The sequence below is a fragment of the Oryx dammah genome, unplaced genomic scaffold (genome assembly GCF_014754425.2).
Source record: "Oryx dammah isolate SB20612 unplaced genomic scaffold, SCBI_Odam_1.1 HiC_scaffold_17, whole genome shotgun sequence".
NCBI classification, from domain to species: Eukaryota; Metazoa; Chordata; class Mammalia; order Artiodactyla; family Bovidae; genus Oryx; species Oryx dammah.
In genome coordinates, this window is record NW_024070201.1 from 79141246 (window position 1) to 79154123 (window position 12878).

The window sequence follows — 12878 nt, forward strand, 5'->3', positions numbered from 1 at the left end:
AGGGGCCGCCGCCCCAGGGCCCCGGGGCCACGCCGCCGGACAGCGCAGGCGCCGGCCGGGGCCCCGGGAAGCCGGCCCCGTCGTCGCAGGCGATCCGGAGACTAGCCTCCAGCGCGGCGGCAGGGGCGGGCCCCGCGGGCTGCCCCGCCAGCCCCCCGGGGGCCAACGGCAAGGCCGGCCGTGTGGCCCTGGCGACCTTGAATCGGACCAGCCTGCAGCGACTGGCCCTCGCCCAGTCCCGGGTGCTGATCGCCTCTGGGTAAGTGCTTTTGCGGCGACACCCTTGAGCCTGCCGGAGCCCCGGGCCTCAGACCTGAGGATCGCCTGAGTCAGAGAGGACCCAGGGGCTGCTCTGGCTGAAGCTCCTCCTCGGCTTCTCTAGAGCCCCTGGTTGCAGGGGGAAGGCCCGCAGTGGTGTGGTGGTGTGGTGCGGAGCGGAGCCTTTTGGTCTTCGGGGTCCCGGCAGGTCTGAATTCTGAAGGAGACGTTGCCTCTTACTAGGAGCAAGAAACGGCAACCCAGCCGTGTTCTTGCCTAGAGGATCCCGTGGACGGAGGAGCCTGCTGGGCTGCCGTCTATGGGGTCACACAGAGTGGGACACGACGGAAGTGACTTAGCATGCCTGCATGGTTTGGAGAAGGAAACGGCAACCCACTCCGGCATTCTTGCCTGGAGAATCCCAGGGACAGGGGAGCCGGGTGGGCTTCCGTCTATGGGGTGGCACAGAGTCGGACACGACTGAAGCGACCTAGCAGCAGCAGCCCTGTGCTAGCAACCGGTTCCCTAACATCGTAGAATCCTGACTTGCTCATCTGTAAATCTGCCCGTGGTGTCAGGGTTGCAGTGAGGACTATGCCTGCCAAGGAGGGAGGACCATTCGTGGACTCCCCCACCTCCTAGTTTGCAGGCCTTATCGCTTTTCTTAATCCTTGCAAGTCTACAAAGCACGTGTTTTGGGTCCCATTTTACTCTGGAAGACCCGAGAGGCTCACTCGCTCCACGGTACATATGTGGTTATCAGCAGAGATGGGGACTCAAACTTTAGGAAGTTTGAGTCCCAGACTCCTTCCGACTGTGCCACGCTGCCTCCCTGGCAGTCGCACACCGCACGCGCAGGTGTCCCGGGAGAGTTACTCCCTCGCCTCCAGGGACTCCAGACTGGAATATCAGCCCGTGTTTAGTAAGTGCTTACCATGGGGTTTCCCTGGTGGCTCAGACAGTGAAGAATCCGCCTGCCATGCAGGAGCCTCAGGTTTGATCCCTGGGTTGGGAAGACCCCCTGGAGGAGGGCGTGGCAACCCACTCCGGTATTCTTGCCTGGAGAATCCCATGGACAGAGGAGCCTGGTGGGCTACAGTTCATGGGGTCTCGAACGGTCGGACACGACTGAGTGACTTCACTTTCACACACTTCCTCTTATATATGCCAGACACTTCCGTGCACGGTGTCAGTCATTCCTTTTGACAACCTGTTGGCCGTTCTGTCACTCCTGTGTTCCATCAACCTTCTTAGTCTTCCTGATCATAAAGTCAGAGGGACCCAGGTCCATGTGGTACCCACCGCCTTTGGCTGCTGGCTACGGATTTCATGTGAGATTGGGCCTCTTGTACCTGCCAGTCTTCCCTTTCTCTGTAGGAGCCTGACCCGGCGGACAGCCCTAGCCGCAGATATTCAGGAAGGCTTAGAGTTAGGGTGGACACCAGCTTGCGAAGATCGGGCTGCCAGGAGGAGGATCTCTGCACCGCGGGGCTCGGCCCTGGGCGGAGAGAAGACGAGGGGATGCTGAGGACTGGGAGGTGGCCCAGCTTACCCCTGCCTCTGCCGCTGGGCGCGCTCTAGACTCTCTGCACATCCACGTTCCTGCCTGTGTGGACTGGGGGTAGCAGGCTTGCCCTGCCCCTCACCCTGAGTCAACGTGTAACCCTCAGCGAGGAAAGGGCTCTCCTTAACAGCTGCCCAGATGCACTCGCCAGCAGGGACCCATTCCAAGTGTCAGACACAGGGAGAGCTGCACACTCCACGTGTTGCAGAGTCGGGGCTGGGCCCAGGTCTCGTCTCCTCCTCCTCCGGTCAGTGCTCTCTTGGCTAAAGCCCAGCTCCTCATTGTATTCAAAGGCAAGTTATAAACGGTCAGAGGCCGGTCAGGTCCGTGCTTTCCCGATGACTTCCTCTGGGCCTGCAGGACTGTCTGGCAGAGGGACGGGTCCCGGCGCGATGCCGCTGGTCCTGTCTCCACGCTGGTGTAAGGCAGCCTCCTGGGGCCCCTCGCAGGAGTTCCTGGTGCATGCCCCCACGGGAGAGGGACACTCCTGTGGAGGTAAGAGAAGCTCACCCTCTAGAAGCTTCAGCACCTGCGCTGGGACCCAGGTTTCTGGCTGTGCAACTCGGGGCAAGCTGTGCACCATCCGTCTTCAGTTTATTCATCTGTAAAATGGGGTAGGAATGGTTCCTTGCTTATAGGATTTGCCATGGGGATTATAGGAGGTTTTCAGTGAGCTTTACCATAATGCTGGGCACGTGATAAGAATTTGGTCACAGGCTGCTATTCTTATTACTGTGAACTGTCTGAGCGAGGCCCTCTGTGGTTGCTGAAGTCAGATCTAAGCTGATTCCACCACTTCATTTCTGGTGCCCTAGGCAAAAGCCGAGTGACCTCCTTGCCATGAGAGGGTAAGGAAGCCCAGATCGCCTTAAATCTCCGCTTTTATCTCTCTGCTTTAGTGTCTGCAGGGCTGATGGAATCTGAGTGGCCCAGGAGGGCGGAGTTCTGGGCAGTTCAATTTGAAAAGGGCTATAGAAAGTAGCTGGTTTTTCTCTGCTGTCTCCCCAACAGGGTTGGCCCCTCCGCAGCACTCTCCATCTCCCAGCCCTCTCCTCTCAGCCTTTCCCCACCTCCCTCACCCCCAGGGCCACTTAATGAGCATGTTGATTCCCTTTGTCTGCCTCTGCCATTGACCTGCTGCCTTCCAGCAGCCCTGGCCCCTCCCCTCTCTGCCCGTGACCTCTCCCAGCAACTTCCCCCCCGGAAAAGAGGAAGACCCGGCAGGGTGGGAGAGATGCCCTGGAGAGAAGGGTCTGGGGGGAACAAAAGACTCCCGTGAATTATTCAGAGACACAAGCGGTAGTTTCTAAAGAGGGGGCAGCTGTGCCCCCGAGGGCGGGAGTCGCCCCTCTTTTCCAGATGCAGGCGGCTCCATCTCCAGCGAGACCTCGGTCGCTGGAGAGACAAGAACTCGGTTCTGCTGACCACCCCTGGGCTGGCTCAGAACCCCGGAAGAAACACTGCCTCTCCCCGCGGCATCTGCAGAGGGGCTCTCCCCTCAACAACCCCTCCTTCCCCGCCACCCTGCCACTCCTCTCTCCGTTTGGTATTCTCGAGACTGAAATTAAAATGCGCACCCGGAGCGCGCAGGCCGGAGTGTCCCCCGACTGGCCGACAGGGGGTCAGGTCCTGCAGCCTTGGCTGAGCCACACTCCCTGGAGGAGGTGGATGGATGCTCACCGCCCTTTGTCTGGCCTGCTGATTTCTAGACAAAGGGCTCAAGTGCCTATAACCCAGGGGCCCCAACGGGGTGTGACTGGTGTGGACCCTGGAGGCTGCTCTCCTGGGTTTTCACCTCCACCAGGAACACTGCCGGAGGGTGATCGGGTGTTTCCAGCTCCACAGTCTGCCCAGCACTCAGCTTGATGCTTACCCTTGACCCCCTCAAGAATCTGAGAAAACTGGGACATTAACCGAGGAGGGAAGGGCTTCCCTGGTGGCTCGGCTGGTAAAGGGTGTGCCTGCCATGCAGGTGACCTGCGTTCGATCCCTGGGTCGGGAAGATCCCCTGGAGGAGGAAATGGCAACCTACTCCAGAATTCTTGCCTGGAGAACGCGGGGCCTGGCGGACTGCAGCCCCTGGGGTCACAGAGTCCAACGCGACTGAGTGAGTAAACCACCATCAGGCAGGAAAAGGCTCTCTCTGGATCCCACTTCCTCTTACCCTTGGGAGGCAAGAATGTAAACGGTCACCCAGATTCGCACAGGGCTGGGCTGTTTACGAAAGATGCGACCCAGATCCGCATTCCTCCCGGGGACTGAGATTTGGGGCGCCCTGTGTACTGCCACGGTAGCGCAGACGTGGCCGAGGCTGGCAGAGAGACTGCGTGGTTCTCAGAAAGGCCCCGCGGGGTCGGCCTAGAAGCCAGGCCTCCCGACCCCCTGGCGGGCCCTTCCCCTGGACCCTTGTGCATTTCACAAGCACGTACCACCCCCTCCCCAGCCCTGCTCCCAGTGTCCAGCGCCGCCAACAAGCCCTTCCACCTCTCCTGCCGTCCAGCAGTGGTGGGGACGCCCACCCGTCTGCCAGCATTCGAGGGCACACCCTCCCTGTCTCTCCAGACCCTCCCCCCAACCCCCAGTTCTCAGGCTACCCTGGGCATGCCCTCTGGGGAGGCTGGACTATTTCCTCCTTCACCAGACCAGGTAAACCTGCTGGTCCAGTTTGTGGGAACAAAGGTGGCTTTTGTCCTGCAGATCGCAGCTCCTTATCAGCCTGAGTGGGGGCCTCAGAGGTGGTGAAAGGGGTAGGCAGGTGCAGGGCTGGGCCGTGCTTGCCATCCTCAGTGGGCATCCAGGGAGCAGGCACTCCCACACCTCCTGGAGAGGCTGGAGGGGAACCAGACCTGGTGCGGAACCCAGCAGGGAGACTGCCCCCAAGGTGGGGTCGTCAGATTCTGGGGTGGAGAATCATCAGGAAGTCTCTCCTGGCAGCCTTTCAGTCGTGAAAGGCTCAGTCGTGTCCGACTTTTTGTGACCCTATGAATCACAGCACGCCAGGCCTCCCTGTCCATCACCAACTCCTGGAGTTCACCCAAACCCATGCCCATTGAGTTGGTGATGCCATCCAACCATCTCATCCTCTGTCATCCCCTTCTCTTCCTGCCCCCAATCCCTCCCAGCATCAGGGTCTTTTCAAATGAGTCAACTCTGCATCAGGTGGCCAGAGTACTGGAGTTTCAGCTTCAGCATCAGTCCTTCCAGTGAACACCCAGGACTGATCTCCTTTAGGATGGATGGGTTGGATCTCCTTGCTGTCCAAGGGACTCTCAAGAGTCTTCTCCAACACCACAGTTCAGAAGCATCAATTCTTTGGCGCTCAGCTTTCTTTACAGTCCAACTCTCACATCCATACATGACCATTGGGAAAACCATAGCCTTGACTAGACGGACCTTTGTTGGTCAAGTAATGTCTGTGCTTTTTAATATGCAGCCTCCTGCCTAAGCCTTTCACAGTTTTACAGATAAGGAAATGGAGGCTCGATAAAGTTGACGGACATTGTTACTGGCGGGCTCCCCAGGTGGCGCTGGTGGTAGAGAGCCTGCCAGTGCAGGGGATGTGGCAGTCGTGGGTTCCATCCCTGTGTAGGGAGGACCCCCTGGAGGAGGGCATGGCCACCCACTCCAGGGTGCCTGCGTGGAGAATCCTGTGGACAGAGGAGCCTGGAGGGCTGCAGTGCCTGGGCCCGCAGTGAGCCTGGCGCGCCTGGAGGGACAGCACGTGTGCGTGACCCTGGTGGGGTTGGGTCTTGAACCTGGTTTTTCTGACTCCCACCTGCTGTACCACACCTGGCCCTGTGGGCAGGTTACAGAGTCCGGAATCACGTTGGTTCCTCTTTTTCTTGGTGACTTTCTTCTTCACTTGTTTTTTCTTCAGTGTTTAGTCATTTGGCTGCACTGGTGGTTGCAGCCCTCAGCATCTTCTCACTGCAGCACGTGGAGTATTCATTCGTAGCATGTGGGGTCTAGTTCCCGGACCAGGGATCGAACCCAGGCCCCCTTCACTGGGAGCTCGGGGTCTTAGCCACTGGACCACCAGGAAGGTCCCCTTTATGACTTTCTTTCATGTTGAATTCAGCTTCCTCCCCCACCCCCCCAATCAGCATTTGATTTATCTTGAGGCCGGTTTCTGAGGACAAATGGCCTTCGGTGGAGGCCACTCCACTGTGGAGACACAGACACTCCCGCGTCTGTTATTCTCACATCGTCTCACAAGCCTGGTGCACGGTCACCATCCCCGGGAGGAGAGAGGCCCCAGAGGACTCCGCATGGCGGAGGGCACCCCCATCTCCCGGCGCGTGGGGTTCAGACACACCAGCACCCAGCCTGCAGGTGCCGTTCTGGCCTCACCTCTTGGGGGGGTGCTTATTCCCTAGGCTCGCAGCATCACGCTTTCTGTCTGCAGCACGGAGGTGTGATAAGAACCGCACAGACCCAGGAGCACACGTCATGAATGGCTGAGACCGTGGGCTCCAGAGCCAGATGAGCTGGCTTCAAACCCTTGGCTGTGTGGCCTCCCTGAAGCTAGCTTACCCTCTCTGCACCCCAGCACCACTGCCTATGAAAACGGAGTTCATGACAATCACACCTCTCGGATAGATCATTGGAAGGGTTGGATGGATGTGTCTATTCTGAGCATTCAGAATGGTGTCTGGGATCAAGCGGGCTGGACTCGTTAGTGATTTCTGCACCGGATGAAAGGCTGTGTGGGCCACCGCTGTGTCCCCAGCACCCAGCAGTGTCCAGCACCAAGGGGGGCTCTATGGGGATGGACAGCGAAGTGCGTGAATGAACAGGGAACCAGCAAAATGCTCTTTCCCCTCCCCCCTGCTTTCCCAGCACCCCCTCTCGCCCCTCCCCCAAAGCAGAACTGCTGGCTTCTCCGGCGGTCTGTGAGCCGGGCCGGCAGGATCTCCAGCCCTCGTCCCCCCCACCCTCCGCCAAGCCCAGCTGCAGAGGCCTAGGTGGCCGGGGATGGCGCAAGACCGAGCCTCACGCGCCCCGTAGTTTTGTCCTCAGCCCCGTGGGACGCCCTGACTTTCCTGGGCAGCGGGGCCGTCTTGTCTCCAGCCTGGCTCGAGTTGCTGGGGAGAAGGACAAGGAAGGAGACTCTGCTTGCCATTTGTGTTGCTCTGGGTAAAGAGGTGGCAGCTGCTAGAGCGATGGTTTCCGCCTGTTGGGCTGGGGGTGGGCGCCCTCTGCCCACCTAAGCTCAAAGTGCAGATGTTCGCGCCCTGCAGCTGGCGCTTCTGATTCAGGCAAGGGGCTCTCTCTTCCAGAAGCTTCTGAGGTGACTATACCCTGTGGGTTTGAACTCGCTTCTTTTTTTTTTTTTTCATTGCTTCCACTGATATTCATGAAATGCCTCTAAGTGTCAGGCTCTGAATGAGACAGCAGTGTTTGTCCTGATAGAGCGTAGATTTCGAGAGGGGAGATAAGAAGTAACAGTTTATTTTAAAAGACTGTAAGTGGGACATCCCTGGTGGCCCAGTGATTAGGACTTCACTGCCGGGGTCCCAGGCTCAATCCCTGGTCAGGGAACTAAGATCCTGCAGGTCGACCAGTGTGGGCAAAAAGCAAAAAGGACCAAGGAAGAGAACTTGGCATCTCAGGGTGGGGTGGAGGGATGGGTAGCCGTGTTAAGTGAGATGGCCTCAGGGACATCGCCGAGTAGGGGACGTCGGAGCCCAGACTGAAGGATCTGTAGCAGGGAGCCAAGCGGGAGTCAGGTGGAAAAACGCTTCAGGCAGAGGGAACCGCAAGTACAAAGGCCCTGAGGCTGGGGTGTGCCTGGCCTGCAGAGGAACGGCGACACCACGAGAGGCAATGAGTGACTCGGGGCAGACCAGGGAGCTGGCGGGGGGTGCTCAGGCGGGCTGTTCGGTGGCTCTACAGGGCGGGACAGGCCTTGCTGGGAATCTGGGGGAGACCTGGGCCGTTCCGAGCTGTGAGGTTCCGAGCAGAGCTGTAACATGCTCTGCTGGGGTTTGAAGGGCTCCGTTCTGGCTGTGGGCTGACTGCGGCTTTAGTAGGAGCAAGGGGCTCCTGTAGCAGGGAGCCCTTCTGTGGGCGACGTTCTGGAGCTCCCAGCACTGTGGCCCTCTGTCCCGCCTGTCGAAAGCATGACATGTCTGCTCTGTGCTTCCGCAGGGTGCCCACTGTCCCCGTGAAGAACCTGAGTGGGTCCAGCCCTGTCAACCCCGCGCTGGCAGGTAAGGAAGCCCCGGCTGAAGGGAGAAAAGGGAGAGACTAGGAGGGCCTTTGGGATGGACGCGTAAGCACTCAGTGCGGTGAGTCGCTCAGTCGTGTCCGACCCTTTGCGACCCCGTGGACTGTACGGTCCGTGCCGGTCTATGATCAATGGACAAGTAGCAAGGACCTGCTGCAGGGCTCAGCGGACTCAGCTCAGTGTTGTGTCAGCCCAGGCGGGAGGGCAGTTTGTGGCGGGGTGGACTCCTGGAAACGTAGTTCTCCCGAGACTGTCACCACATTGCCCATCCGCTGAACCCCGATACGAAATGTAAAGCTTAAAAACAAACAAAAAGAAGTTAAAAACAAGAAGAGCAAAAGCAACAGGTGTCATGGACGTTTGTAAAAAGAGAATCCTGGTGGTGACTGACACAAACGAGGACCTCAGAGGGTAGATGGGAAGGGCAGGAACAGTTTGGGCAAAGTGATTGCAAAACACAGAGCTTATTGTTGAGAAGTGGGGAAAGGAGGCTAAGAGGATCCGCAGAGGCTAAGAGGATCAGCGTGGAGAAGGGGCAAGCAGGTTACTGGGGAGGGAGAGGGTGGAGCGGGTTACTGGGAGTGGAGTGTGGAGCGGGCTGGGGCTGACCCTCCGCCCTCCTCCCTGGCACCCTTGTCTTCCAGGAATCACTGGGATCCTCATGAGCGCGGCAGGGCTGCCCGTGTGTCTCACCCGGCCACCAAAGCTGGTCCTTCACCCACCCCCCGTCAGCAAGAGTGAAATAAAATCCATCCCCGGGGTTTCCAACACAAGCCGCAAGACCACCAAGAAGCAAGCCAAGAAAGGTATCAGCCTCCTTGTCAAAAGGAGTCCTGGGAGGGTGGGGGTGGGTCATAGACTTGGCTCCCAGCCCAGCTCTGTCTCCACCACTGAGGGTCACGCCTGTGCCTTCTGTGCCTCGGTTTCTGCATCTGCTAAATGGGCTAACTAATCCCCACCCTCAGGATTACACTAAAGTGGATAGGTTTGGATCTGATGGAGACCCTTTGAGAAACAGAGAAATTCAGGGCAACAATATAGGCACATGAAGATACAGCGTGTGACACAAAGCATATACAGTAGAGAGATGGAGCACTCCGGCATGGGAACCCGAACAGCCTGGATTCAGATCCCAACTTTGTCCCCTGCAAGTCACGAGACCTCTGCCTGCCTCAATTTTCTCCCCGTTACCACAGACACAGCCGATACCCAGCAGGTGTGTCCTGGAAGGCAGGGGAAGTCGCCACTTTTTGTGTCCCTCGGGATGCTCCAGAAACTCTGGCTGCTTGACGCCCCTTCAGGAGCTCGTCCCCCTCCTCACAGTCCCGCAGCTAAGAGGTCAATACCTGTGCCTACCTGGGCCCCAAGGACCCAGCCTGACCTCTGCGGCTGCTCTCTCTAGCTCTGGAGTGTGTGTGTGTGTGTTTAGTGGCTAAGTCATGTCCAACTCTTTGTGGCCCCCTGGACTGTAGCCCGCCAGGCTCCTCTGTCCAGGGGATTTCCCAGGCAGGAACCCTGGAGTGGGTTGCCATTTCCTCCTCCAGGGGATCTTCCCGCCCCAGGCATTGAGTCTGCATCTCCTGCTTTGGCAGGCAAATTCTTAACCACTGACCATCTGGGAAACCTCTGGTCTCTAGTATCACTTTCTAAATGATTCGACCGTCAGCCCTAAGCCCTTCCCTTTCAAACTGGTGACGTTTCAGTAGGATCATATGCATGTTATAACTTAGCTCAGCAAGCAAGAGGCTCTCGGTCGACAGAAGCTTAATTCTTGTTAGAGGAGGACAGTGGGAAGAGAGGGCCTGCGCCCCAGCTTTTGGATGTTGGAGGACCCACTTCGTGAAACCCTTGTCCTGCTTTTCCAGCCTGTCGACGTTTCTCTGCTTAAATGAACTCGCTCGTCTTCCTGGCAGTCTCATAGGAAACGATGGGATTTTGCGCTTTCCCATTCTTCCCGTTATTATTAATAGCACTTACCCGACTCTTAGCAGGCAAAGTGCCGCAGGGCTGTAGGTCCATTTAATTGTCCGGTCACGTTTAATTGTCCAAGCACCCCTCTGAGCAGGTGCTATTGTTCTTGCCCGCTGTCTAGGTGAGAAACAGAAGCTCAGAGAAGTTCAGGGAGTTGCCAAGGAGGCTCCAACCCTTTATTCCTTCCTGCCCCTTGGCAAGGCTGTCTCATGCCAACCCCTGCTTTTAGTCCAGGCTGCCTCTTAGGGGCCTGGCTCCCCCTCCCCGCAAATCCCAGAGTCACTGCCCCTGCCAGAACGCATCATCCTCTCCCTACTGCTGGGCAGCGACCACAGCGTCGACAGGAGGAAGGCCGTCAGAAAGCCGCGATCACCAAGTCCTGGTTTCCCGTAAAAACGATGGCGCTTTGACACCACGCTACGGATCAAGACGGTCCTTAGCACATTGTGGAAGGAATGCCATAAACCGGCCCAGTGTTTCAAAACGTGAAACTGTTTACAGAGAGCTTTCATTACTGTTAGCTCAGTGCAGCCTTTGGGCAGGTCTAGGCTCTTTGACGTTGGGGAAGGGCAGCCCGCTCGGCCCGTGCCGGTGAAAAAGTGGGCTTGCTGCGATTAGGCAGGCCCGTGTCAGGGAGGTGATGGCAGGAGATGAGGCGAACGTAAACACCCTCCGCCTCAGACCAGCTGGCTCCTGCGTCCACCCCTGTGTCCTCTTTCCATCCTTACGTCCAACTGCGCGATGGTTCCTCGTCTTTTCTGAAAGCTCTGAGCCTGGCTAACAACGCTCCCCTCTCTGGCATGTCCAGCTTGTCTTGGTGGCCCCCTGATCATCCTGTCCCCACAGGGAAAACCCCAGAAGAAGTGCTGAAGAAGTATCTGCAGAAAGTCCGGCATCCGCCAGACGAGGTGAGTCCAGGGCCGGCGGGGCGGGGTTCACCCTCCCCGCCCCCAAGTCATCTCCCCGGCCAGTTTTCTGCAGGAGGCGGCCGGCGCTGCTTTCTGGGTCCCGACCGACACAGAGCTGGTCAGAGTGGATGTCCTAGGCCATAGCTGTGGCTTAACTTCTCACACCTGCCTGTTCAGCAAACCGCTGACTGATGCTCAACTGCCTTACTGTGAATTTAAGCAAAGCGGTGTGATAAGCTATGGGAACCGATTTAAAAATGGGCTTGATGGTGATCAGAGATTCTCAACCAGAGGTGATTTTACAGAACTGGAGGGAGGAGGAGACCCTGGTGGCTTCCAGCAGGCCAAGGCCAAAGGTGCTGCTAAACCACCACCTTCCTCAGGAAGGCCCGGGACAGCACCTGCAGCGAAGAACTGTTCTTGTTCAGTTGCTGAGTCAGGCCTGACTCTCTGCGGCCACGTGGGCTGCAGCCTGCCAGGCTCCCCTGTCCTCCATTGTCTCCTGGAGTTTGCTCAGAGTCCTGTCCATTGACTTGGCGATGCAACCCATCTGGCGTCTCATTCTCTGCTGCCTGCTCCTTTGTTCTAGACCACGGGCTCTGGAACACAGGGCTTCAGTAGTTGCCGTGTGCAGGCTTAGTTGCCCTGCGGCATATGGGATCTTTCCGGACCAGGGGTCAAACCCGTGTCCCCTTCATTAGCAGGTGGATTGTGAACCACCAGACCACCAGGGAAGTCCTCAGCAAAGAATTATCCAGCCCCAAATGTTGAGACATGCTGCAGTCTCTCCAGGGCACTTCAAATACAGTTCCTTTACAAACGTCCCACTTAAAGAAGTAAATGGTCAGTGGGTCAAATCAGCAAGTGTTGGTTTCCTCCACAGACCACTGAGGGATCCCACGGAAGGACAGTCACAGCCCCCAAGGAGGGGCTATCATTCTTTTTGGCAGCCTAAATTAACATGTATCACCATCAGGTATTAGTTCAAGAGTTACTCTGCTGTGCCAAGGAAGCAGAATTCTGTCTAGATTCCCAGAAGCACGTGTTCCCCAGTCTGTGGGCTTTCCGGAGGAGCAGCAGTAACAGCCCGCTTGGCCGCTGAGATCACGCTGGAAGACCGTGGAGGCGCCTCAGGCCAAGTGGGGCTGACGTCCTCTCTCCTCTGCCCCTTTTCTGGAGGAGCAGCAGTAGCAGCCCACTTGGCCACTGAGATCACGCTGGAAGACCGTGGAGGCGCTGTGGGCCACAGGCCGAGTGGGGCTGACAGTCTCTCCTCTGCCCCCTTTTCCGCCCCCAGGACTGCACCATCTGCATGGAGCGTCTCACGGCCCCGTCCGGCTACAAGGGCCCCCAGCCCATGGTCAAGCCGGACCTGGTGGGCAAGCTGTCCCGGTGCGGCCACGTCTACCACATCTATTGCTTGGTGGCCATGTACAACAACGGCAACAAGGTGGGTGCCAGCTCAGGGCCTGCCACCACCTCCCAGGCAGCACCCAAGCCTGGAGGCCTTATTGGAGCGGCACCCAGGGGCTGTGGGGGATCTTAGAGGCACCCCCAGGCCTCCCCGGTGGCTCAGCGGTGAAGAATCCACCTGCAACACAGGAGACGCGGGCTTACTCCCTGGGTGGGGAAGATCCCCTGGAGGAGGGCATGGCAACCGCTCTAGTATTCTTGCCTGGCGAGTCCCATGGACAGGGGAGTCTGCCGGGCTAAGGGCCTTAGGATTGCAAAGAGTCAGACACGGCTGAAGCGACCGAGCATGGAGGCAGGGACACCCCGGAGGAGCAGGAGTGATGAGCTTGGTTGTTCTCAGCCTGATCAGTTTTCCCCCAAATTACTATGTTGGCAGACTCTGTCTGCACCTTCCTTTTGGGCTATGCTGCCTAGCTTCCCGGAGCTTCCCTGGTGGCTCAGCGGAAAGGAATCTGCCTGCGAGTGCAGGAGACTC

At 58.0% G+C, this 12878-nt stretch overlaps 1 protein-coding gene across 1 annotated transcript in view; it reads left to right on the forward strand.

Annotated features, from left to right (window-relative positions):
• The window catches only part of DTX4 (deltex E3 ubiquitin ligase 4), a 41547-nt gene that overhangs the window by 11892 nt on the left and 16777 nt on the right, over positions 1–12878 (forward strand). Inside the window, exons 3-7 of the mRNA XM_040257745.1 lie at positions 3–259; positions 7973–8034; positions 8696–8857; positions 10869–10930; positions 12228–12380. Of these exons, the coding sequence (XP_040113679.1) occupies positions 3–259; positions 7973–8034; positions 8696–8857; positions 10869–10930; positions 12228–12380 (696 nt within the window). The remainder of the gene's footprint in view (positions 1–2; positions 260–7972; positions 8035–8695; positions 8858–10868; positions 10931–12227; positions 12381–12878) is intronic.